At 34.2% G+C, this 27,809-nt stretch overlaps 2 protein-coding genes across 3 annotated transcripts in view; one reads left to right on the forward strand and one right to left on the reverse strand.

The window, feature by feature from the left end:
* LOC149064475 (uncharacterized) overlaps positions 1 to 13,558 on the forward strand; it is an 82,704-nt gene extending 69,146 nt beyond the window's left edge. The window contains exons 4-5 of the mRNA XM_089255328.1: positions 12,080 to 12,358; positions 13,335 to 13,558. Of these exons, the coding sequence (XP_089111454.1) occupies positions 12,080 to 12,358; positions 13,335 to 13,558 (503 nt within the window). The remainder of the gene's footprint in view (positions 1 to 12,079; positions 12,359 to 13,334) is intronic.
* Positions 9,308 to 27,809, reverse strand: part of LOC149064476 (protein turtle-like) — a 283,557-nt gene continuing 265,055 nt past the window's right edge. For both annotated transcript variants that reach the window (XM_089255170.1, XM_089255171.1), the window contains exons 9-13: positions 21,918 to 22,106; positions 21,648 to 21,675; positions 19,364 to 19,452; positions 18,781 to 19,082; positions 9,308 to 9,664 (exon numbers count right to left, since the gene is read on the reverse strand). In XM_089255170.1, coding sequence (XP_089111296.1) covers positions 18,979 to 19,082; positions 19,364 to 19,452; positions 21,648 to 21,675; positions 21,918 to 22,106 — 410 coding nt within the window. In that variant the 3' untranslated portion in view covers positions 9,308 to 9,664; positions 18,781 to 18,978. The remainder of the gene's footprint in view (positions 9,665 to 18,780; positions 19,083 to 19,363; positions 19,453 to 21,647; positions 21,676 to 21,917; positions 22,107 to 27,809) is intronic.

Genomic DNA, 27,809 nt, shown 5'->3' on the forward strand with positions numbered 1-27,809 from the left:
ATCGAGTTTCGTCGAAAACGAGAAGTTCCAGAACCACTTTCGAGAAAAGAGTCGTTTTGGCGAACAAATTTCTCAAGCTTCCGGCATCGTAGAAACTCTAGCAGGCAGGAGCAAAAAGAAAGAAAATTCGGATATAAGAGAAAATGCTTTTCATTTTTCTTTCTTTTAACCAAGGGTTGAGGGTTTCAAAAAGAAAAGTATAAAGTATGTAAATAACATTAAATGAAACTCGAGTTTAAAATTCGATAAACAGTGGAAAGATATTCTCGTGGCAGATACATCCGCGGGAAACTTTCCGAAAGATCATAAGCCATCCAATATCTTTTCTATTTAACCCATGCTTGACTTTTTTGCTGCTCGTTTCTTGAATAAGATCTTTCGAGGAATTCCCAAACCCCTCTGGGGCAAACCCCTCTGGGGTAAATATTAGCATTATTCTTCTTTTTTTTCCAGAAAGAAGAATTCTTCGAACACACACACAAATACTCTTTTACAGTCTTTGGATATTCTGTTTAGATTTTTCAAACCACTCGAAAATCTTTTAAAGTGAAAAACTTTGGTATACGAAGCATAATCTCTTATGGCAGCGCCTCCGAGCAAAAACAAGAAACCAGAATAACCGACGAGTGTTCATTTTTATCCTCGTGTTATCTCTTAATTTTATTGATGACTGAAATCTTTATGAGTTCATTATTAAAGATTTTCAAGTTTCGCATCTTTAAGAAAACACGACTGACTATAGATCTACGTATTTATGTAGTCACGATTGACTGCTTTTCTCTAGAAGCTCTTTTTATTTTGTACGTAATTTGGTTATGAGAAATGATTGTACCTTGAGCATAGTAAACCTTGAAGCACTTGAAATAGTTTTGATACTATTTAATTCTACCAGAGATTTTAAGAGTGAAAGAGATTAGAAATAAGTGTTGTTAATTACAATTGTCAATACAATCAAGTGTTGTTTCATCTGACCTTGACAGAGATTTTGCAAGTAGGCACATTTTCGTAACAAAATTGTAAACTAGTTTTTGCCGTGTTTGTTTTCAACATTTTGAGCTTTGTGAACTATATCACTACACAACAAATTTTGACGAAAATTCTGCATCATTTTTTAGTCTTTTTTTAAGTTATTCGGTGTATCACACGCTGAACATATGCTCAATCATACCAAGCACAGTAAGTGAAGTTATTATTATTCAAAAACGGTGAAACATTGGCATCTTGAAACAAAAAAGACCGTGTACCTTAGAATAGTATAAAATTTGAAATTTTCTTAGATTACCTGAGAATACTTGACTTACATTAATTTCTAACTTCTCTTCATTTGCGTTTAAATATTATATGTTTTAAATTTTAGTTTTATACTTTTCTCTTACCAAAAACTTCAACACAAATATTCCATTTCTCTTCTTCTTACTTTTTTTTTAGTGAAATTTGTTGGAAAAAACATAAAGTTCATGGTGTGGGATGCGTCCCACCAAAACTTTTTTACCAAGTGAATTTCTCTAGGAGGAGGGATGAGAAAATATTGTGCATCCAGTGCCAGACTTGGCAAATGTTGACATCATGAATGTTGTATTTCTAACACAATCACCTGGAATCAGAAAAACTTACCGAACTAAAGATTTAAAAACATTTAATTTTCTTTTCTACAAGTATGACGTGAAATAATTAAGCATTTCATCAACATAAATGCTTTCCTACCTCCATTATTGTTACTTTTATGTATATGTTACGATAAATGTAATAAATCAGAGCATGTATCACTATGTATAGTAACAAATCGTCTTTTTAACTTTGATAAATTTATCACTTTTATCGGCGATTATGCATAACTACCAAGTGTCGTTGGTAAATTTGACAAACACTTGAAATTTATCGCGTTCACCTGTGATTATGGTACTCCAGTGCAATTGATGAATTTGATAAATATGAAAAAAAAAATAAAAATGAGTCTAGTATATGCGATGAATATGTAGTCGGATTTAGATATAATGATGTAGGAAGGAAGACGTCCTGCCTCTCGCGGTTGAATTCGAGCACACTCTGGTAATGTGTACGGAGCTATGAGTCGTTGGATAGATAGCGGACGCTCATAGAGGTACTAGACGTTGACATAGACGTAGGAGAGACCAGACACGGACCCCGTTTTATGTCGTTTTAGTTTGTGTGAAATGAATCTTGTATGCATCTCAGCTGTATTTATGTATTTATCCAAGAGTGTCCAATTGAATTTGCTATCATAGACGAGTGATTCTTTCCCCACAATGATAACATATTTTATGACCGTACCCCGATACAATGATAATAAAGTTTACGATCATACCCCGATATGATGATACAAAAAATGCATGAATGATTACTACTACTAAACCACGCATGTACCTCGTCCATATTCCTCTGCGGAACTTCTAACGAATTGGTACATGTTGAAATGTACGTACCCATGTTGTGAATCTTACGTGAAGCTTGTTTCTTTGTAATGCGTGTTATAGTGCTGCCATCGACCACATATTTTTCGAACTATCAGTGAAGTGTAATGTTTGATGATTTTACCGATGTAGGCCTATTGCTCTCTGCGGCGAGACTTTTTAATGAGGAGATCGGCTTGCATTCGTACCTATGCATGAATGACTGTTGTCGATGAATATAAATGAAATTTATCAAATTTACCACCGACACTTAGGCACTGTACATAATCGTCGGTAAAGGCGATAAATTTCGGGAAATGCCAAGCTGCCAAAAATGCTTGGTAAGTATGCATAATAACCGGTTATTATGCATAGTAATCGCATTTATCACATTTAAAGTAACAGATATATATCAGTAATCATACTTGTGTCATTTATTTCATTGATATTTGCATTTCAATATATGGTTCATATTTAAATATACTCATTATAGTATTTTCCCAGTAAAATTTGTCTTTGTGATTTTGTCCTGTTTCAAGGTACAACATTATATTATTCTAGATAAAAAAAAAACCTTAAAAAAAGGAAGGTAATTTAAATATCACTTGATGCGATAAAGTATAAAGATACTAAAATGAATTTAGTAAAATTTTTCAGTAAAAACTGACTTAAAAAACAACTTGTAGCATGATGTTCCAAGGTATGACAATATAGAGGAGATTACCATCTGTCTTCCCTATATTGTCTTTGTGAATTCAAACATTTTCGAGCTCTGCAACTCAAATTTGATATGTCGATGAAAAGAGGATGATGTCTTTTAAAAACTAATAATATTTGTGAATGATACTAACTTATTACTTGAAATAAGATCGGTGAAGAGCGGATGTATTGGAAACATTTTAAGAACACGAATGCTATATAAGCGTGTGCACCAAATATTTCACGATAGAAACCAACTATTGTGAAAACATTCTGTCAATTTATGATACATAAAATTTCAATTAAGACCTCCTTATTTATTTCTTCAAAACAAATAATATTGAATTTTTTTTCACATCAGTGCTGAAATAATTTATGAGAAACAAATATTTTCTCTCGAGTAATGTCCAAAAAACACTAATTATGTTCAGTTTTGACCTTTAAAATAATGGAATAGACTAATAACAACAACCAAACTTAATCACTTTTAGTCAAGCTTCAATAAATTTTCTAATACAATTCAGGATTTATAATTAGCAGTTCTGATTAAATTACAAATTACTTGGCCTTAACTATATAGATGAATGTATTCTCAATTATTTGATTCAAATGCTAAGAGTTTTTGAAATTTCGTTTAATTAAGAACCATTTTGCTCGAATCTTGCGTCTCTTCTTAGTAATAATTAAAGGAATTTCCTCAAAAATAATGAAATATGCATTAACTTTAGTAATCTTTGGTAGATTATTTCAAAGTGAACGCTCCCCCCCTTTTTTTTCCTACTCTTTCTTAGAAACACCATAATGAAAGCATCGAGTGCCTTACAATGACATTAATCCTTTCACCTGTTCAGGATATTAAGTCATCTAATCCCGCTAAGAAGATTATTGCCGATCCTCTTTGCAATCCGACATTGACAGGAATAATATAACTTCTTCAGCCGCTTATATGGAGCAAGACCTCCTATATAACGAATACGAATTCTAACAATCTCCCTTTCCTATGAAATTCGATATTATTCGAGGAATCAGAAATTAATATAAAAATACGCGCGATTTAAAAACGATTTAAATACACATCACCTTGCACACGAGAGCTAATTAGACCGGGACCTACAATTATACAGTTATCCGTTTTGTGCAGCTTTGCGATATGTTGCAGTAAATGTGGTTACTGCACCTTGTGGTGATTATGCATGACCGCCATTCGTCTCAGTAAGTTTGATAAATTCCATTTGATGTATCACTTTTACCGGCAATCATGCATAATGCCCAAGTGTCGTTGGTAAATTTGATGAATACTAAACAGTTATCGCTTTTACCTTGGATAATGCGTAATACCTAAGTGTCGCTGGTAAATTTGATTAATATTAAAAAATAATTTTCACTTTCATCGGCGATTATGAATAATAATCAATTATGTTTGGTAAATTTTAAGAACGCTCGAAACAGAATTATCATTTCTACTGGTGATAATGCACATTACCCAAGTGTACTCATTGGTCAATTTGCTAAATATTAAACAAAATATCACTTTTAGTGGCAATTACGCATAATATCCAACATGGTAAATCATACTAAATCCATCACATTTGTCAGTTGTGCATAATACAAACAAGCATATTTGATAAATTTTATAAATACTGGAAATTTATCTTTTTTACCGATGATTATGCATAATACCCTAGAATTTGATAGTGAATTTGCAAATTTTATAAATATAAAAAACAATTCTCAAATAAGGTAAAATATGTTGGATAAATATTGTCAGGTCTAGATATAACAAACTAAAATTTAACGAATTTCGTGATTTAACAATTTTTTTTGCATTGGAATCCTGATCCGTGCGATTATTTGCTTCGATTGCAACCTCGATGTAATGATTTTCCTCGATTTAATGAATAAAAATATCGGTTCTATCAGATTCGATAAATCGGGGTAGTATTTCGGAAACGGGTAACTTTTTATAAAAAACAAGATAGTAAAAGAGAAAAAATGAGTGAAGTAGGTGTTCTCCCTTATTCGTCGTGTCCAGAAAATTCACCGACAGCAATTCACCGAATGGAAAATCCATCGCTGGGAAAATTCACTGACAAAAAATTCACCGAGAACAGTTCGATCTGATTGAATGAATGAATGATCAAGTGAGCAAGTGAACCAGTGAGTGAATGAATGAGCTCTGACGTTGTCGTTCACTTACCGACTAGGTCGCTGACTCTGTCACACACTCAATCACCAGGGCATGCACTTACTGCGTCACACATTAGATCACTCAGTCTACCAATGGGTCGCTCACTATGGCAATCATTCACTATGTCGTCCACTCACTCACTAGGTCACTTGGTCTATTCTAGGTCACTCACCCTGTCACTCGCTCACTAACTACTGTAGCATTTACTGGCTCACTCACTCAGTCATTCCTCGCTCACTTACCCTTGTCGATGAATTTTCCTAGCGGTGAATTTTCCGTAAACCCTCATTCGTCACCCAGACTCTAGATCACAAGTACGCCATCTAAATAGAAAACCTTATTATGGCAATATAAGACTGTTTCACCATATTTGCCATTACTAAAAAAACACTTTAAAATTATCTTCTATTCACAAAACAATTTCTTTAATTACTTCAAAGGAGTGTCATGCATATGTTTTGGTGATTGGCATAATTAATGGTCTATAAACCTAAATATGTTTTAATGAAATCACATTTAATGAGATTTTTTTTCTTTCCCTTTTCGTCTTGTAGAATTTAAAAAAAAATAATCAGAGACTATAAAATAAAATTAAACTTCCAGCTGATTTGCCTTGAGGATGTACTCATTAATCAAATCATTATCTGAATTAATTAATTTTCGTGCTTTTATAAATAATTAGAAACAAATGATCTTTGATAAATGAACGTTTCTCGTTTTTTTCCCCCTGTGATATATGTGATTCATTGAAAAATTCTAAAAAGGATATTCGTGTAACTTGTCTGTATCAACAGAAATGATCCGAAAATTACTTACTTCATTATAACAATACGTTTCTGTCGATTGAACTCACATTTTGAGATTTGTTTGTTATTTTTTGCTTACTTATATTGAATCAGAATTTATTCAGAGATGAATGTTTGATTTGATTTCAACAGAAAATGTTTTCGATCAAATATTTCGACTGTATGGAGCACTTGAGTCTAAATTCGTATTGAATGAATGAAACTAAATTTTTTGGTAGTTTTTCCATGTACTGTTAATTTATTTTATCCATAGTTGAAATAATTTTGATAAATCGAATCCTTTCAAATGCTTCTAAAATTCCGAAAGTCTTGCAATGCAAAGAAAATTAATGCAGAAAAATTTATTTTTCTATCGACAATTTTTTATTTAGTCATGATCAGACTATAGAATACTGGCTTAGTTTCCTTACATAAATCGCATTGAGAAATGACAACTTTCACAGGTTTTTTTTTTGTATTTTTTAGGATTCAATTGGAATCCAGTTAAAACAAAATAAGAACAGAATCTTAAATACCGTATTCCTCGGCATCAACCGGCATGCCGGGAAACAGCAAGGAAGACCAGAACGCTAATTATACCCATATTTTCCGGCATGACGAGAAATTTGAGCAACAGATTCAGGAAAAATAAAATATCTAGATTCTAAGAATCGATTGAATTGGTTCATTTAAAGGACTCTAAAATTGATTGGTTGCTTGTGTTTGTCCGTTTTCTGCATTTTAGGATCTGTGTCTTTTACGAACTATATTTAGATATTTCTAGCTTTATGTCTGATTTTGTACGCAAATCCTGGTATATTGCAAATGCCGGATCTTCAGTATATTCGTTCACGTAGATTAGATGAGCTAAATAGTACTGGATGAAAAAATTAGTAGACTGATGTGTTTTTATATTCTTTTACCATGCGTTTAAGATTACCGTGAGCAGAGCGAAAAATTCCTCTGCAGAGCATGTTATATCGTAATACTAAAGTGATAGCATATTTCCTCAATCTTTGAACATGCAAAAAAAACGGGTGGAAAAAACAACGAAACAGTACCTGTATTTCGTATTGAACTTGGAGCCAGAAGACACCCAGACCACATTGACCTTACAAAGATGGGGTACCTCTAGAACATCTTTTATGCAAGGAATATTCAAATGTAACAAATAAATCATCAAAGTGGCGATATATCAAAACATTAACACTTGTATAACGATTCATTGAAATCACGCCAATTGGTATATTCGTGTTAGGCTGGTGATAATTAAGTTGGAAGGATAAATAACTACTTAATTTTCATTATCATTATCGATTTGCTGGAGAAAACACGTTTGCTACTGTGGAAATAATTACATATTTTAATCCGATTCTCATATTTATTTCGTTTTTTATTTTGGCTGATATGAGGCTTCTAAATATATCATGCGATTTTTCTTGAACCTCGCTTTGACCGTTATGTCGGGAATGGTCCAGACTCCAAAATTGCCCCCTATTAAGGTTACTATTCGAGTGTCCATGGGTACGAAGTGGTCATGGGCTCAATCTTTTGAAGTACTAACTGGCTCTCTTACATAAATTGCATGAAGGAAAGACCCTTTGACAGAGTTACTTTTTTTAAAATTTAATTGAGTCCACGGTTGAAACAAAATAAGAACGGGTTATACGTTTCGTGAAAAATTTCGCCTTCATTGTGAAAAGCAATATTTTCGTAGGAAATATTTTGGTAAAAAAATCATTTTGGATATTCCATCACACTTGCAATGAGAGAGACGTTTTATCATTGGTTTCTCTTCACATGTCGTCTTATTGCAATAAAAAATGATTTACAGGCATCTGGAGATTCTGATTTTTTGTCTCCATTTTTCACATTAAATTTTTCTTTTTTTATATATTTATATATTTTTTTTTATTTTCTTTATAAACAAGTTGATAAAAAAGTCTATCATGCTATATCTATAACTCAATTTATATCCTCGTATCGGCTAACATCGATTGTGGAAGAGTTTCGGTGACATCTGAGATTTTTGTTTTCATCTCGTCGATAATGGTCACATGTGAGACTTGTGACTTTTTTACATATTTTCTATGTTATCGCAATTTACCTATTAGGTAGAATTTTTCTATGATGAAGTGCAATCTGAGAGTGAGATTTTGAAGTTAATTAGCTTAAAAAACTACACCACGGGTGCACAACCCTTTCAGTCCACAGCCAGATATACCGTAGTTCTGCCGCTCGCGGTCCAAAATTTGTATATGATGAGTTACCATATAATCCGTATTTTATATGATGTTCCCGTAATTTGCGCCTTTCGTCCCAACTTATTTATAAATTGCCCCTTTTTTCATCTATTTTCAACAAGGCTTGTTTAACTTTTGAAATCGATTATAAAGATTATTTTATGTTTTGTGAATTATATAATTATGAATTTATCATAATAAATTATAGTGAAATGTGTATAATATATATAATAAATATGTGTCTCACATATTCGTTAAATACAGTATATGCGTTTTTTGGCGAATTGCATTGGGTGCCCATCATTTTCCATGACTGACAATTTTTCAGCAATTTTATAGGTATTTGGCAACTACACCTGCCTTTAACAAATTTTTCGGCTGTGAATTGCAACTTCGCTTGCCTTTGACAATCCACCCTTCGGAAGCTCTTCAATATCTCTCCGATATGTGAAGTGGGGTGCCGATCCTTCAATATTCGATGCCTTTGACAATTTTTTCTCGGCTGTGTAACCGACAACTCTTTTTTGGGATATCCCGTATTTTTATGAAAGAAATATGGCCTGACTAAGTATTTATCGTGTTATGTGCATTGATGCTTTTCTACCGGAACAACTTTCGTGGGCTGGACGGAAATCGTAGATGGGCTGCATTTAGCGCGAACCGGAGATTGTGCATCCCTGCTTTACGTTATAATAAGTATTATAGTCGAATCGCACTTTCTTTTGTCTCTTTTGGCATTTAGACTATCCCATGTAACCTAAGCCCCGCATGTGGTTTTGTGGCTCAGCTTTGGTATAAAAACATGGTCTATAGTTGAATAGCTGAAGTGAACCTGCCATAACTACATCTGGCGCGATCAACAAAAGTTATCCCGAAAGAAGCATTTCATCAAGATAATCATATAATATTCATAATTGCAATCAAAAAAAGTTTGCACAGAAACACAAGATACAAAATTTCTTACAAATTTTATTTCTCTGCTGAAAATATGTTAATACTGTATGTACAATCAAGAAGGCATAACCGGATTTCACACATCATGATTTCTGATGTCTTCCTCCCGTTCGATACAGGGCAGTGCGATACAGTGCTAAAGTTATGGGAGGAACTCTCGTGAGAGGTCGTTGCGCCATTTTGTATTTTTACAATTTTTTTGCCCCTTTATCACTTAGTGCTGCTTTCTTTTGTTTTTCAGAAGACAAGGGGAAGAAAAAAGCAGTTGGTGCAATGATACAAATCCTTAATCTGTAAAAATATTTCTTCTTATCTTGGTTTTCTCTTTTTTTGCTAAATCTTTGTGAGGAAGGTCTACCTATTGTTTTTTTTCTCTTTAAAACACTGAAACGAAAATTACATAAGAATTAAGAAACTAAAAAAATATACATAGAAATTAATATCTATGATTTATAATTATTTATAATATGCAATAATCATTCAAAGCATTTAATTTGTAACTATAATGGTTATTAAATACATACAGAGTAAGAGCAGGCTAAAATAATGATAGAAAGTATTTAATGATACGAACACGTGAAAGATTAAGATCAATTAGGAAGTGGTTGTTATGGAACTGCTTAATTGGACGATAGAAATATCAATCATTTGTTGATTATATATTACCTCAAGTTAATTAATATGCCAATGAATATAGGGTGTCGTAGAATTTTTACGACTCCCGTTACTCAATCCCACGTGTCGTAATTCCGAAATTAGGCTAAATAATGGATAAAGTATTCATATACAAGTACATACATGTCTGTCCAGCAATAAATCAATTTAATAGGCTCTCTTGTCTAGACTATGCCATTTGAACATTTTCTCAATGCACCATAAGACGTTCCAAGGTTTCTTGAGTTCTTAACCTTGAATTAAGTCCGTGGTGATTAACTACCCAGTCCCTGTTAGAATATTTTATGGAGTTAAAACCTGAACTTGAGGAATAGTGATGAACCAAAAATAACCGCAAAAGTTTACCCCGAAGATATCTGAAACAATAAAAGAGCACAGAAACCACCCTTGAAGACAGATATCGAAGATGAATCGTTTGTAATCAGGGGTCATTCAAGTAATACGTCAGCATCGGGGGGGGGGCATTTTCTTCATTTTAATTAAATGAAGTTATTTGAATCACATTAATTTGAAAGTTAATTAATTATAAATTAAATTTACACTAATTGCAAAGAAAAACATGCTAGATTAATATCCAATTTTTTGAAAATTCTCAATTATAATATTCAAGTTACTAGTTATATAAAAAATTATGCAATTAGGTCATGAATTGTAATGAGTGGTCAAAAATGGGTTAAAGAATTTGAAAATTATTTTGGCATTGAATGGATAAAAAAAGGTTGAAACTTCTGACAGTGCGCATAGAGAACAAGATCATTAAGACAAATATAATACAATAGTACGCATATATAGGGTGATTTATAAAAATGTTTTTCCTGTCCGTAAATCATTTATGAATTTTATGCCGGTGCGCAAATTGTTTCTCCTTTTTTATCTTTTACTGGTCCTGAATTTATTTCTCCCGTTTATTTTCTTGCCGTTCCGAAAATTATTTCTCCCATTTCCTGCGGTCCGTGAAATTGTTAAACCTTCTTCACCGGTCCGCAGTAGTAAAAAAGTTGACGAATATCATTGTAGATCAGCGTGTCTCAATCTTTCAGTATTAGCGACCCAATTTTCAATCATAATTTTCATCGCGCTCCCACCCCACAAGTGCAGTACGGGGGGGGGGGCAACCCCCCCACTCCCATGAAATTTTTGGAACTTTCATATGGAATATTACATTCAAATAATTTGCTGAAAATTACTTTTATCAACTTATTTTAAACGAAAATAAAACAATCTTTCCTCTGAGAAAGTCACGAAAATACTGAACAATATGGGATGTATGTCAACCCATTCACAACAATTAGCAAAATAATCCCTCCCAACAGGGAGCTCTGTATCCCCCCCCCCCCCGTTCCCTATCGCTATCGAATCTATCGTGAATGTGTACGTTATAATCTGCGTGTTAGCTGAACGAGGCAAAAAAAAACTGCAGTAAAGAACCTCTTTATTCGTGGGAGGTAACGACATTAGTTTTAGTTTCGGTTGGGGGGGGGGGGGGAGGACTGCGGAAAGAAAAAAAGAGTAAAGAAGAGAAGGGAGATGCTTGTGGAGACGAGATCACGGGAAAAGAAGAAAGAGTTTGTGTGTATGTTTGATAGGAAATAGTTTTTTTTTGTGCTGTCGTATTCAAGTTAATATTAAATTATTTAAAATTAAAAGAAAAAAAAGCAATGGATTTCAAGTGATTTTATTCTAGAGGAGTTGTATACGGTTTACAACGGTATTAAATACATATTACCGCAGTAGATTTGTACAGAAACATGGACACATTTTTAAGTGGGCGCAAGCGAGCAGTAGACGAAGCATCGACAAGTGCACAGAGTAGCGGGGTTCCAAAAATGAAATCAAGAAAATATTCTCAAGAATATTTAAATTTCGGTTTTACCAGCACTGAAGTAAATGAGGAAGAAAGACCTTTATGTGTCATTTGCTCAAAAATTTTGGCAGCAGACAGCATGAAACCTAATAAACTTAAACGGCATTTGGAAACGCTTCGTGGTGAGTACGTTAACAAACCCCGAGAATTCTTTGAATTGAAATTAAAATCGCATGAAAAGCAAAAATAATTTTTTATAAGAACTTTGTCTGTGAATGAAAAAGCTTTACTTGCCTCTTACAAAGTTTCATATAAAATAGCCAGATGTAAAGAGCCTCACGCCATAGGTGAAGAGCTTATTGTGCTAGCTGCAATCGAGATTGTAGAAACTATGTTTGGGGATAATTTTGCCAAACAATTACAGTGCATACCTCTATCAAATGATACTGTTGCCCGTCGAATTGGTGATATAGCTGAAGATGTACAGCATCAGCTTTTCGAGAAGTTACGTGACAAATTGTTTTCAATTCAGCTTGATGAGGCAATAGATAGCAGCAATAAAGACGCTCATCTCATTGCTTATGTTCGATTTTGTGATGGTACGTCAGCAGTAGAAGAACTACTTTTCTGCAAACAAATAGAACTGAAAGCAACAGCACTCTCATTATTTGCTATCTTAAATGATTTTATAAACGACGCAAACATAGAGTGAAAAAATTGCGTTGGAATATGCACCGATGGTGCTCGTTCAATGTCTGGAAAATTTCAAAGTATACAAGCACTTGTGAAACAAAAATCCCCACAGTGTGTCTGGACACATTGCATGATCCATAGAGAAGCTTTGGCTTCCAAAGAAATGAGCCCTGGTCTTAATAACGAGCTAACAACGGTTGTGACTGTAGTAAATTATATAAAAATGAGACCCCTAAAATCAAGAATTTTTTCTGCACTTTGTAAAGATATGGATGCAGTACATTCAGCGTTACTATTTTATTGCGAGTCGCGATGGTTATCACGTGGGAAATTTTTGCAACGTGTTTATGAATTAAGAGATGAAATCGCAATTTTTCTAGAAGAGGAAAACCGACCGGAAGCCGAGATGTTTCGAGATAGTTTATTTGTGATGAAATTAAGCTACTTGGTAGAAATATTTGATAAATTAAATAAATTGAATTTTCAACTCCAAGCAGCAAATACACATATGTTGGATACAAGTGATAAAGTTGATGCTTTTTGTAGAAAATTAGAATTGTGGAGCAGAAATTTAAAGCAAAATAACTTAGAAATGTTTGCAAATGTGTATGAATGTGTTAAAACTTACAAAGCTGAAGAACAACATGTGAAAGTGGTTTTTCTAACCATTGAAAATCATTTATCCATGCTGGCAAAGAATTTCAAAAAGTATTTTCTTGCTGACGACAACTTGGTAGCAAGTTACGAGTGGGTTAGGGATCCATTTCGAAATACTCCCCATGGTCTCTCAACTGCTGAAGAAGAAATCTTCATAGACTTCACGGCAAGTGGCGAAATAAAAAGACAATTTAGTAATAAATCACTCTTTGAATTTTTTGGCAGGGGTGGATGATGAGTTTTCTGCACTGAAAGAAAGAGCATTTCGTATACTATTACCATTTTCAACATCCTACCTTTGCGAAACCGGATTTTCTGCAGTGGCTGCTTTGAAGACAAAATATAGATCTCAACTAAATATAGAAAAAGAACTCAGAGTGTCCATTTCTAATATTGAACCTTCCTTCGAAAAACTTTGCTCTTCAAGACAAGCACAAGGGAGTCACTAAAAATAATTGAACTTGTTTTTAATTTATATTGGTATTCTAATTATTAAATACATTGTGCAGTACTGATAAAGTCCTATTTGAAGTGTATTATATCAGTGTAAATGCGAATTTTATTTTTTATTATCTTATAATGCATTTTGTTTTGATTTCCTTTCAGAGTAAAATAATCATTTTTTTTAAATAATACATATTTCTTTCGATATGCTAGCGCCCCCCCCCCAGGGGGGCGCACCCCACAGGTTGAAAATCTCTGTTGTAGACACTTCAAATTTGATTTTTACAATGCATTCTGAGAAAAATAAAATTGTTTCGGTATGCAGCTTCTCTTGAAGGTTTGCTCTCAATCTTTTTTTCTTTGAATCACCCTGTACAATGTAACTAAAAGGAGTGAAATATACGTATATTGGAAAAATCTCTACTAACAGTACATTCTTATATTCTGTATTCTAATTTCATCAGCATTTCTGATGTTGTAGCATCAGAAATGTTGATGAAATTATAATAGAATTTAGAATCTATTCATTGTTGATAATTTCTGAACCTATAGGGCAAGTTATATATCCGCAAAACTTAAAAAAAATTAATTTAACGATAATTTAATTTAATTTAATGGTAATTGAATTAAAATTTAATTGAATTGCAACTTGATTAAGATTTAATTGAATTGCAACTTGATTAAGATTTAATTGAATTGCAACTTGATTAAGATTTAATTGAATTGCAACTTGATTAAGATTTAATTTAATGATAATTTAATTAATATAACTAAATGAAAATTATTCAGTTGTACAGTATACAGCGATACTAACGATGGTTTAAAGAAGAAATTAGAGCCATGCAACTATAATTAAGTAGTACACCGAACAGGTGTGTTCAAGACAATTTACTAGTTCTTTAGTTCAGAAAGTTTGATTAACGCTGCCATATTGAATAACGCCGTATTAATACCGTATATACATAAGCATTATTATTCTTATTAATATACAAATAGTAAATATATTCTAAAACATCATTTTTTCGGAATAAAATTTGCCAAACAAGCTTACAGATAAGATTATTAACTTTCAAAAGCAATTGATATCACAAATTGAATTTATTAATTATTCAGAAAATTTTTCTGACTGTATATATGTAACTTCCAAAGTGCCACTTTACAAATTGGCCGAGAGTTTTGACCAAAGACGGACTTTCAGAAATGATTTGTGCTTTGACCGGCCAATTTTCGACGTGGCCGGAGATCTCTGAACAAAGTTCGATGTGCTGATGTAAGACGATCCGGGAAGCAAAAAATCCATTTTTTTTCCATCGCCAACGTGTGAAACGTGGCTATACATAATAGGTGTATTGGATTATGTCTATGTGACGAGAAAAGAAAAAGAGAAATTCGAGAGAAAATCTATGAAAGTCTTGTAATAATATACAGACAAATACAGTAGCTAGTTATTCTGTCAAAATTAAAAAAAAATTACTGCATCGTGATTGCGGTTTGATGAGTTGGCATAACTAGTGACATCATTATCACACAAAAAAATACGCCAACGCGGCGATGATCCCGGATAATCATGTCTTTTGTTATCGGATTTTGGCTAGGGATCTCCGACCATTCGCGATCTGGCTGCCAATCAAGACTTGACCAATTTACAACGAATACGCGAATCGGCCGATTTCGCGCGTAGACAATCACATATATAAGTGATAAAATACTTTTATGTGATTAATATATAAAATTTTGAGTTTTTACACTCGATGAAAAAAAAATCAAGACTGAGATTGACTTTTAAAAAAAGAATTCCTTGAAATATGTGTCTATTTTTTTTTTAAGAATAATGTATTTTTTCTCTATGACATGGTAAAGGGAACATAAATTCAGACATTTCTCGACAGAAATCTCTAATCCGGAGGAACTGGACGCTTCAAAATTGAAATTTCTATTTCGAATGATAAATGTATATTTTTAAATTCAAGATGAAAATCCTTTGAAAATCGAATAGTATCAAGAAATCCGAGAAATTTCAACGCAGATGTTTTCATCACCATGTAGCTTCGTACCATCACAGCTGAAGTGGAAAAATATAATAATAATAAAAGACAAGTTTCCAATTCCTTTTCTTTGACACCTGAACGGACGACAAATTGTCCCAAATGCGTTAACATATTATTCATAAGATTCGATACAGAATTCTACACGAGCAAAGGTGTGAGAGAGTTACGAATTCTTGAATGTATAGATATATATACACGTATTTCCATATAAAAATTGATGAGGGTTATTCCCAAGAAAAATGTCTCGAGGAATCAAAATTTCGCATCGGTTTCCTCAGAAATATGGAACATTTATTCAAATTTTCTCTCCTTATGCCTTGATATTCCGTTTTTGCGTGTACAGTGGTGAAATAAGAAAAAGAAAATAAGATGAAAAACGATTTGTCCTGCGGATATTTCTTCACAAGACTGAAAAAAGTGAAAAAAAAAATATTTTTTTTCAAAAAAATGGGTACACATTTCATATTTTCGCCCTTTGCGTTATAAGAGTGGAATATTTTATTAAATCCGTATCTAAGTTTGTACATCTCCAAACCTAAGTTATTTCTATATTGGGAAGTATCGGTGTTCGAGTATATAATTTTTTTTACAAATAAATTACATTATATGGGAATTAAAATATTGTAAAAAATATCAAAGAAAAGTCACAGTTTATTAGCGCTGATTTGAATATTTTTCAACACGTGTAATTTTGGGATTAAGACAATTTTAATGAAATAATTTGTTATTGGATGGAAAGGTTCACTATCCTGAACTAGAATCAAAATTTATATTTGAATAAATAACTGTTGAATATGATTGAAAACTAAATACATAAATTTCGAATGCTCGGTCTAATCATTCATCATTGAATGTAGGCGTCATAATATTGTGAATACCATCCATTAAATTGTATTTTTGTGCGTACAAATGGTGTAAATACTCAAATTCAAAGCTGCAGAAAACGAAAACCAAGAAAGTTATTTTCTAATGCAATGTCAATGCAATTTCTAATGCAATCATGGCAATGTCATTCAAAATCAGTGATCGATAAAAGTTTTTAAAAAATTAGCGAAATCACTACCACACATACGCTGCAAAGAGTTGTTGTCGTTGATTGGGACATCTACCAGCAAATTAAAAATGTAAAATAGAAAGAATATGACCTCAACTTATGTGCAAAGTTGATTCTGAATTTGTATCTTCAAACTGGCAACAATAATGGAATTTCAAAGGACCCTTTGCACGCATGTTAAGCTACGCATTTAAGGGTTAAAATTCGTGGCGTGTAGGATCACGGCAACAGATTTTGCTGGCATTATAAATGGAATGAAGCATAAACTTCCAAGGCAAATATGGCTTTTCCGAACATGTAGTTATCTTCTTGAGCCTTTTTTGACCCAAAGCGTTCATGGTCACCCAGTAAATACTTGACAAAAACACAAAGCTCATATTATACACTATTTTATCCCTAATCTGCTATAAACATTTCGACTTGTCTGTGAGAATAAAACCGGAAATATATGCCATACTAGACATTATCGTGTTTCAAAATGCCGGATCTTTCAAATACACCGGATAAAGCATCGACATATCAATAAAAAAAATATAAAAGTAGAAGAATTGAACACAAGAGAAAAATACACTCATAAATGCAGGAAGCTCGGAATATAATGCAAAAAATAGCATAGTACATTCCCAGAAAATGAATACATGAATTTTTTTTCTGTAGTTGCGATAAAATATAAAATTACCGAAAAATATGAGAAAATGTGGAGATGTACTTCACATAAATGCGATGGGGGAAAAAAAGGAAATTGAAAAGCATAAGACCCATTTGGAATTCATATATCACTCAGATGGGCTCTCTGTGCTATGGATTTCCTTTGTATTCAGCTGTACAAACAGCATTGTAAAGATGTCTCGGAAATATCCTGCATTATCCTGCCTGTATCTGTCCCTTTCTCTATTTTTTCCCGTTTTGGAATGGCCTATTATACTTTACCAGACCCACTTACGTATAGAAAGGGGGATAATAAAACCTGTTGAACCTGAAACAAGTTGCAAATCCTCAATTTTTTGAGATGTATCTCTATCCAACAGATAATATAATTAAACTAACTATAATACCCAGTACTGTCCGGGTTTTCTTCAATTACTGGGAGGATTGAAAAAATGAAAAACCATTAAATAAAAGCATATGAACTATTACACGATAGGGAACCACAGTAACCAAAGTAAACATCCCGAAAGTGAATGTTGAGGCCCAGGAGCCATTGCTGTCCGACAGTTTTTCGCCCATTTCGGGCATTTGCCCATCTCTGACAAACTTTTTAAGTAGCCTATCGCTCAAATCGGGTCTCATTTGGTTACATTCGAATTCATGCTGTTGAATTACGTTATAACGAACTCCAAGAGACCGGAGGAATCCCTTTGTTACAACGAATTTTCGTTATAAAGGAATTCGAGGTATTTGCATTTCTCCTACGTAAACTTATTTTCGCCATAACGGTATTCGTTAAAACGGGATTTGACTATGTATGCAAAATTTGGCGACGATAGATCCAAAATTGTTGATTTGTTTAGAGAACACACACACACACACACACATGCACAGACAGACAGAAAAATCAATTTTATAGATATGCATATAATGCACTACAGAAAAATTCAGAAATGAGCTGTTAATCGTAAAGCTGCATTTTATAGGACTTTTTCGAGTGCAGCGCCCATTAGTGACAAAAATGTGAAGTACATTTTTTCCTCTAAAAACAACAACAACAAAAAACTTGTTTGAGATTAAATTTTTCTCAAACCACATTCAAATATACCAATTCCTTTAATTTTTATGCGTTTTCAAATTATTTACGAATTGATGGGATACCCTCTATAATAAATATAGAAACGTGTAATTTATTTTGTTAGAAACAACAGTAAAAGATATATGACATGAATGTCGCTCTCCACTTGTTAATACAAGATATACAGAAGACTGGATGTTGTGAAGATATTTATTATTTGAGATGCTAATTTTTTAAGGAAGGAAAAAACTCATCTCTGCCTCTACCGGGAGTCGAACCCGGGTCCCTCGACTGAGTTTTTTCCTTCCTTAAAAAATTAACATCTCAAATAATAAATATCTTCACAACATCCAGTCTTCTGTATATCTTGTAGTAAAAGATATGCAATAATATACGTACTCGACTGTATCCTAAAGGATCGTGCGCCCAAGATCGAGAAAATTCCAGTCAGTTATGCTCCCGCTTCACGTGCGGAAATCAGTTTTCAGGAAAAATTTCGAAATCTTCCGTTTCTGCGAATTTTTCTTTAATTTTGCTGTTGTCAGCTATCGGCCACAAAAATTCTGCATCGCTCGTGGTTTCTGGATCATCTGATATTTAAACGCAAGTCTGACTCTCGACGGTGTAGTAGACTTCCGCCGGTTGCTTTGCCATCTTTGGTGAAGGTGGGCACATTTCCACTACCACAGATGTAGAATAAACTGATTGAAAGAATTAAGAAAACGAAATCATTTTTTAATAATTTTAATTTTTCCGATCGCATATTTTTCATAACCAAATAAAGGATTTCGTGGAAATCGACCAAAAAAATTAGAGCAGTGATAGTGTCAAGACAGATAATTTTTTTGCAACCCTACAGTTTTCGTGACAATATATATATAAGAATTTTTTTTTTAATTTTAATGAAATTAGTGAAAAAGTAAAATCATTTTTGAGTCATAAAAGAAATTAAAGAAAAATATATTCGGCTGTATGTTGATACCTTCAATATCATTCGGAAGAGGAATAATATCCGGGCTCTTCTCGTCTACAAGGCTGTCAGTTGGTTCTTTCTTGATCGGTGATGGATATCTACAAATAATTACGTATTATATATTAATTACATCGAGCAATATAACCATCTGAATTCTGTATGTTAGCATTGAGGGGTTGGTGCACGCAAATTTTCCAAAAAACACATTTTCCAATTTTTAAATTCTTAAATACTATGAAATTTGCTGCGTCTGTGTTCAAGTTTTTGTTCTACCTGTACCAACGTGCATCAACCCCCTTAAAACCACTTTTCCGGTTTGGTGAATATTCTTTCCTGTTGTCTTTACCAAATACACTGTATATGTATCATCTTGTAAGTGAGAGTCGGTGGTGGATGAAATTATCATGCAACTACACACGCAATAATTATCATCCTAATTTAACGTTCAGACATGAGAGATATTCGAAGATGTACTCTGTTTGAAGCTATCATTAAACATCACTTGTGGGCTAAGTATTCGTTTCGCCCTCATTAATCAGAAGATAGAGAGCTGACACTGCTTGGGGACCTTTAATGAGCAACTAGAGGTGAGTGTAAAAGTTTGAGAAAGCTTTACTCTTGAAGTCATAAGTTATTTTACAGAACAAAGAATTCGAATCGACTGCTGGTGTATTACCAAACACGATTTATGTCCAGTATTGCTGAGGTTACAAAAGTCATTATCTATTCATTCCCTTTTCTTGAATAACACTTTCTAAATTCTGAAATTGACTTTGCTATTGTACGAATGGGCAGCTATTTGTGCATATAAAAGCACACAAAGTCTGTAAGATCTTGATTAATGATACAATCACATACGAAAAAATTATGATCATTTGTGGAATTTGTCGATATAAAACGTTACCTAAAAGCGTCTCATGCTTGTAATTTTTCCGAAGAGCATACGAATACAAACTGCAACGTCATGAAAGACTGATGCACATGGAACGCGGCAGAATTTGAAAAAAAAAGAACCACGGGTACAACATCATGTTTTTAGTGTGTGACGTTTATTTCGAAGTATTGCGCTTAACAGCTTTTTTGACTGAGTGCTCAGCACTAATTTGCTAATGCCTTGCATCTCATTATACAGCATCAACGCGGCAGGTCAATCAACTGAAACACGTTCCCGTGAGGCAGAATTGAAACAAAGGAACGCTACAATGCATTTTTTCGTTTGAATTAATTATAGGCATTCAGACAGGGTCCTAACTTCTTGAGGAGAAAGCAGGTAACCATCCGAGCAGAAGAAGTCCGATTGAATTTCAACGATGACATACTAGACGCATAAATTGCACAAAGCTTTCATGACTGAGCAGCCCAGAATTTTTTCTTTGAGAGTGCATACTGTCATGTTGAGAACGTCGTGCAGAATGTTATGACCAGAAAGTGATACTGCGAGGATCTTCAACACCACCTATAGATATGAACACCAATCCTATAGCTGCAGTCCTATTCTACAACACCAAGTCCAGATCTGCCTTTGTGTGACATGCTTGGAACATGCTTGTGACGTTACAACCCCTCCATTCCGATGACCTCCCACCGATACGACAGAGACAAGAAACAGAAGCGGAGCAACAAAGGAAAACAAAAGTAGAGACCCAAAGGGAGGAGGAAAAGAGCTGGAAAGAGGAAGAATACACATTCGGGATTGAAGTGAAAGGTCATGGACTTCGATAAAAAAAAACAATAATAAGAATGATTCTGTAAAAATATCACCATACTGAATATGACATAATCAAAATGAATATATTTTATCTTATTTTACTTTAATCTGTTCGTGTTGTCTAATTCTTTGAACGAATTACTACGAGTCAAACGAACCTGTGGGGGCAGCTGCCCTCACAATGCTGGTCAGCTTTGTCATGATGTTACACAGTTTTGTTGAAATGCCATTGTGGGCGACTTATCTGAATTGTAGTGGGCTGAGCAAAAAATAAATTCGTATGCAGAATCTGCTTTGTTCTCAACGAGGTCGAGACCTGTCTGAGAGAGAATGGAATAATTGTTTTGTCCACACCATCAGTATCAATTCATCCTTCTTTAATAAATCACTCGAACAATTCCCATTAGATCAAACATAACAAATCAATTCAACTTGTACCTCCAGAACTTTTTTCGAGTAGCTTATTTAACCTGAAATATTCGTAGTTAATTTTATAATACATTTGAATACATTCTAAAACAATTCAGAATCTGGTCCTCTCATGGGAACAAAATATTATTTTTTGAACAAATAACGCCAACTTACTTCAGCATTTCTTCCTCAATGAATGTTTCTGAAAGAAAAAGAAAGATGATAAGGTTACAAATGTTATATGAACAACTAACTAAATAAAATGATATTATGAAATAAATTTAATCTTATTTCGAATGGCATGGTATCTTGAAACAGTCTTTTATCCAATTAATCATGAAATGTAACGATATTTACTTACTGAAATTATTGAAAATCTCTACAAAACTAACAAGCATAAATATAATGATGTCTTGTACAATTGGTGAAAGATGCTTTTCTTACTTCTCGGTGGTGGAGATCCTTGAAACCTCATAACCAGGACGATAATGACAGCCATGACCACTAGAGCGACAACAACACCGACAAGAACACCTACAGCTGGAGATATGAATCCTGTGTCGTTATTCTTGAATTCTTCTTTTTCGTCAGTTGACGATGCTACGTGTGTCGTTTCATCTGTCGTAACTTCACCTAAAAAATTTCAATTTTTTTTTGCATTGGTTGAGCAACAAATACACAAGGTTGTTATAGCTATTATTACGTCACCAATGTGAATGTAATGCACTGTAGTGTACACTTTGGGGGGAGGGGGGTCTACTTGTTTTTGTGTTTATTTCTAAGGGTTTCTTTTTTCGTACTTTAATACAAAAATACACTATAATCTCGGACATCAATCTCCCCCCTCTCCCCGGTGTTGAATATGGTAATATGTAATAGGTGTACATTATAGAGTTTGTTCTGAGAGATGTCTACGGCCTTCTTAACTGTGCATCACAAAATTATGCAATTTCAGATATGACTCGATGGAAATTAAGGTATGAGGAAAATTATGGGAAATAGCTACAAATTTTCATGGAGGAGATTGAACATTTCAGCATAGCTTTTGTTGTTGAATCACCGTGTTCGTAATAGTTTCAAATTCTTGTAAACGTCATTCTATTTAATTAAGAGACAAGAACGGAAATGGTTCCGCTGACTTCCACATCAGATATTTGCATATTTCCCTGACTCTTGTCACATAGTTCACATTTTCCCTGTGTTTCCTTAACCATTTTCCCTGAATTATCTTGACCACAATCCCTGGATTTTCTTGACCATATTCGATGAATTTTCTTGACCACGATCCTTGAATTTTCTTGACCATTTTTCTAAATTTCCCTGAACATTTTTCCTTTCTCTGAACATTTTTCATTTCTCTGAACATTTTTCATTTCCCTGAGAATTTTTAATTTCTCCGACATTCCTTAACCATTTTTCTTTTCCCAATTTTCCCTGTGCATTTTTCATATTCGTGACTTTCCATGAGCTCAGTCATAGGTCATATCCATACATACACAACCGTCAACTATTGAACACATCCGTAACAAATTCGTATTCATGACACACGTAAAATTTTAAATTTCCTTTAGAACCACAAATGTTTCGCGTGTATCGAATATATCCACAACAAAAGGCTTTCGGTCAAAAAATTGAAAAATTATCCAAACTCATCAAATAATCGAGCAACCCATAAATGGCAGAGCAAAAAAAATTAAAATTGGAATCAAAAAAAGAAGAAATCGTTATTTTGTTTTATTCAAGTGAGAACAAATCAAAATTCAAATCTTAAAAAAATTAAGATAACGAATAATACGTAAGAAAAATAACGGAAAAATAAAGAAAAATTAAAGAACTTGAAATAAAACCAATTTTCTTCCAATAATAACTTTAAAATAAAAAGAGACAATAAAAAAAAGTGAATAATAATAATAAAACAAAAATTAAGTGAACACTTTAATAATTGGAGCATCCATTGTCAACTTTATGACACGTGCAACTACATGAGTAAGTAAACTAATAAATACTACCATCGACAATATTCATCCCAGATAATTAATTAATTTTCAAGTGTTTTCACAATTGAAACTTGAAATGGTGGTGCTTTTTTTTGTCTAGAAATGATAAATAAATAATTATCATTCAGTTTCGAAAAAGGATAAAATTCCTAGTATTCGGATAAGGGGGGGGAAAAATTAATTAGAGATTTATTATTACCTCTTAGAAAAAGGACAAAATTAACTCGATGTTTGTCGCAAGGGGAAAAAGATTAAATTTAAACTCAGTCTGTTTCGCGAGTAAATTACATTCTAGTGTTTGTTTCTTTTTCTTATTTTAGTGTTTATACATACAAAAGAGTTTCATTGATTTTAAAAATTACTTCAATGGCTAGAGAGAAAATTAATGTCATTAAAATAATTAATGTGTTGTTTTTTCCTCCGGTTCCATTTTGTACGCGTCTGTGAAATTAGATCCTTCCGGCAATTAGCGTAGGTGCGTGACGTCATATGTATTTGCCCGATTTTCATTATTATTCTTGGTGTCGTAGTGTTTGAAACAAGCGCCGAGTGGGCGTGTGGTGTGGGCATCGTGATAGCAAAAGCCATAGTTCGATCCCTGCGGCAGCTTGAATCCATGCTCCTTGTAAATCATGTATGCGATAAGTTTGTACTCTGAAGCCAGTTCTCCATCCATAGTGCTGCGCCACTCATTTGAGCTACTAAAAAACCCGGATTTTCAGGTTGGACTGAGGTTATTCGTAGGGTCAAGGCAACGTCATCTATAGCAGAAGGCGTCGCGGGAAGCTCGTGACGTCACTGAAAAAGGTCATCTCACCTACAGCTATTGGATATAGCAGGCCGTATAGGGGAGTTAACCTTCTTCAGTGACGTCAGGAGCTTCGCGCGGAGGTCTTCTGGTATAGATGGTGTTGGTTAAGGGCTGACTCATAACTAGCCGGAGTCGGTACCAGTTGACGGCATGCGTGTCATCATTGCTTTGAACCGAACGTATGCATAGGAGGCTTGCATACCGCCATATATTCGTTTGAGGCGCTCGTGAATACTGGAATCGCTTCAGATATGCGAGTGCTCCTTGAAATTGAGTTGGGCGGGGGGGGGGGGTGAGGCTTACGTGGAAGGTCCTCATCCTAAGTATGAGTAGCAGGAGTGTGATCCTTGACAAGTGTAGGAGGCGCACGCAGAGCTATAAATTGATAAGCAGAAGGTTTTCGCACTTCCAGAAATGTATACGAAATTTTTGTGCCCAAAAGATAAGCGTAAATAACTTGTTAACTTGTTATGCGTAGGAGGTTTGTTTGTCTCCTAAAGTGGAGAAGTGCGTTTTTGAAGATATGCATGTGAGGTCTACATACAAACATGCATACTGCTACTAGTTAACCGTATGTGTGCACCTTGTAAATTCGCATCTGCGGAATTTCTAAGGAATTCGTATACGCCGGTATATTGTGAGTATACGCTTGGTCCGAAAGTATTTATGTTGTCTGAGTTACGCTTGTTTCATGTTATACTGGTGCGGCTGTTTTTCATATTTTGAAGTTTATATACGAAGTTTATAAGTAATGCCTTGCTTATACGTACTGACAATGCGTTAGAGTCGTTTAAACTTTTAGACTTGCACTTGCGTGGAGAGCTTGAGTGGATCTAAAAATGTGTAAGGGAGATTGCTTTTTTTCCATGGTATGCGTAGGAGGTTTGTGCACTGCTAGAAATGCACAGAAGGCGCTTATAAACCCCATAATTCTATCATAATTTCAATTTCTCTGAGCACTCAATCAACATGTTGTAACATAGAATTTTGAGTTGTAGCCTTTTTGGAATTTATTCGTCGTGTTGAAGGTGTTGCTTTGAAAATTAATGAGCACGTTACTGAATACATTCCCCATATATAGCCTTCATTAATCGCATCGTATCACATCGTTTTCCTACTGACTAGTAACATGTGCATCAATGTTTATAATTCATAGTATTGAATCTCGAACTCTATGTGATCATAAGTTCTATAGAGTGATCTTATTGCCGATGTACGCAGTATACCGAGTACGAGAGCTGTTATACAGAGGCAGTATACGCATTCAGAAGCTTCATTATAGCTCAATTAGTGATATGTAGATAATCCCAGTTGAGGCTTGCCTCCGTCCCAATTCCCGATTGCTATCCAGATTATGTTACATAGTACGGGATGCTGCACGTTTGATTGACCAGCTCGCTTAGAGGCAATAGAACACGAAATTGTGGAGTGATATATTTCGCGGGGGAGAATACAATGTCGTGCCGAAATCCGAAACATGTTATTCGGGACCTGATGGGCGAGTGGAAACTCACGGTAGCGTTACGTGAAGAAGTGGTCATTCCGTGGGCCCATGAACTTTGAGAGTAGATTGATACAATGTTTGATCCACCTGGGGTAGTACCGTGTGTGTGTGTTCTCACGTGATAAGTTAACATCCGAATATCATCTCTGGTTTTCGTGTACCGTTTCCGATATCCATGATTTTAAAAGGCGAATATATCGATGCATATGAGTGAACGGGGGGTTCCGAGCGATGTAATAACATACCCCGCACGGGTCATCAATCGAAGCTTAACTCGCAATGCGTGTTTGACATCTTACCGATAATTCGGCAAGCGCTGATTGATGACGTAACAGTTTTAAAACTGCTTCCAATGGACGGTAGGAATTTTGTCGATACTGGAAAGTGCCGAGTATTGATTACGGTTTTTGAAAAACGATGAAAACATAATCATCGCTTATAGTTTGATGAAAGCAGCAATAAACTCTCCTTCTAACATATAGTCAGTCGGAGGGGGGAAAGGATGCCTGAAATATCAGGGGTAATGGACCCCACGTTTTTCTTAGTACACAATTCCCAATCCTGGAGTGTTACTGAATTGAAGAAGAAGAAAAACGAAAAAAAACAAACCAAAAAATAGAAAAAACAGGAGATTGCACCAACGCGCAACTAATGGCCCCTCCTATCAGTGGAAAATAAGAAAAGAAACAACAAAAACTCTTAAAGATGGTGACAAGAACGATGGGAAGAAGTTTAAATTATCGTAATTTAAAAGAGAAATATAGTTATCGAACCAAGTTAAGCTCTTCCCAACCCCCGTTTCGTCTTCTCAGCCAGTCTCTAATGTATTTCTGTGTAAAAATCGGTCATTTACCTAACAAGTAAATGAGAGAGACAGAGCGTTATGGCTTCGTTTTAAGTGAAGCGTAAAATGGATCGGAATATAGAAATTCGATTTTTTTTCCTCTTCTACTTTGATGAAGCTAATGAATAAATTTGTTTGGACATGCTGTGTGATTCATTATGACACATCAGTAAAATGTACATTATATTGCCGAATCTATTGATGAAAACCGTATAAATATTACCAAAAACAGTGAAAACATCTGAGCAATTGCTTATTGGTATCGAATCGCAACGATATTAAGGACATTATCGAATCCTATAATAAATTATATAAAATTATTACAATTTTCATCTTCTAAATAAATTCTGGAATAAAAATAACGAATTCTGCTTGAATAAAGCAATGAATTATTGTTGAACAAAAATATGAAAGTGATATATATATAATTGATTTTCTGTACGTCTATGCGTGTGCATGTTCTCCATACTACAATTTTAGATCGATGTCCCCAAATTTCGCATATATACCAAATGGGACCCGACTTGAACGATAGGTTACTTTAAAATTTCGTCAGAGCAGGGCAAATGCCCCAAATGGGCAGAAAACTGTCTGGCAACAATGGTTTTGGGCCTTTCCGAACGTTCACTTTCGTTAACGTGGTTTCCTAGCAATGCGTTTCAGACGTGTATATGCCGTTACAATGGTTTGTCACTTCTTCAACGCTGCCAGAATGTACTGGCATATATATATAATAGTTTATGCCTTTATAATGGTTTGCCACATTTTCAATACTTCCAGTAATGAAGCTTTTTGAATAGGCGTCATAATCATCATCAGCATCGCTTTGAGGGTCAGGAAAAGGGTGATCCTCATAGAAATCAGTGTTAAAATTGCCGATTGTACTGTAGAAATGCGGAAATTCGGTGGGGTTTTCTGTCACATCAATCATTTTAAAAATTGTATTGAATTCTCGATTTTTGAAATATATACTGAGTTCGCTTAGAGATATACGAAGCCCAGGAGATTAAATATGAAGTAATTGGCCGAACCTACTTTTGAGTTGGATATACATGAAATAACATTGACTTTAACTTTTTATTTATATCTTCCCGAGCATGAAAATTAATGTGTCTGTATTGTCTTTTAATATTCAACTGCATAAATTCATATAGTTTAGGTTGTTTTGAAACTAATTATG

This window comes from Pholcus phalangioides, unplaced genomic scaffold, assembly GCF_987345545.1.
Source record: "Pholcus phalangioides strain wild (caught in Gottingen) unplaced genomic scaffold, Ppha-v1.0 ptg000042l_1, whole genome shotgun sequence".
Classification (NCBI taxonomy): domain Eukaryota; kingdom Metazoa; phylum Arthropoda; class Arachnida; order Araneae; family Pholcidae; genus Pholcus; species Pholcus phalangioides.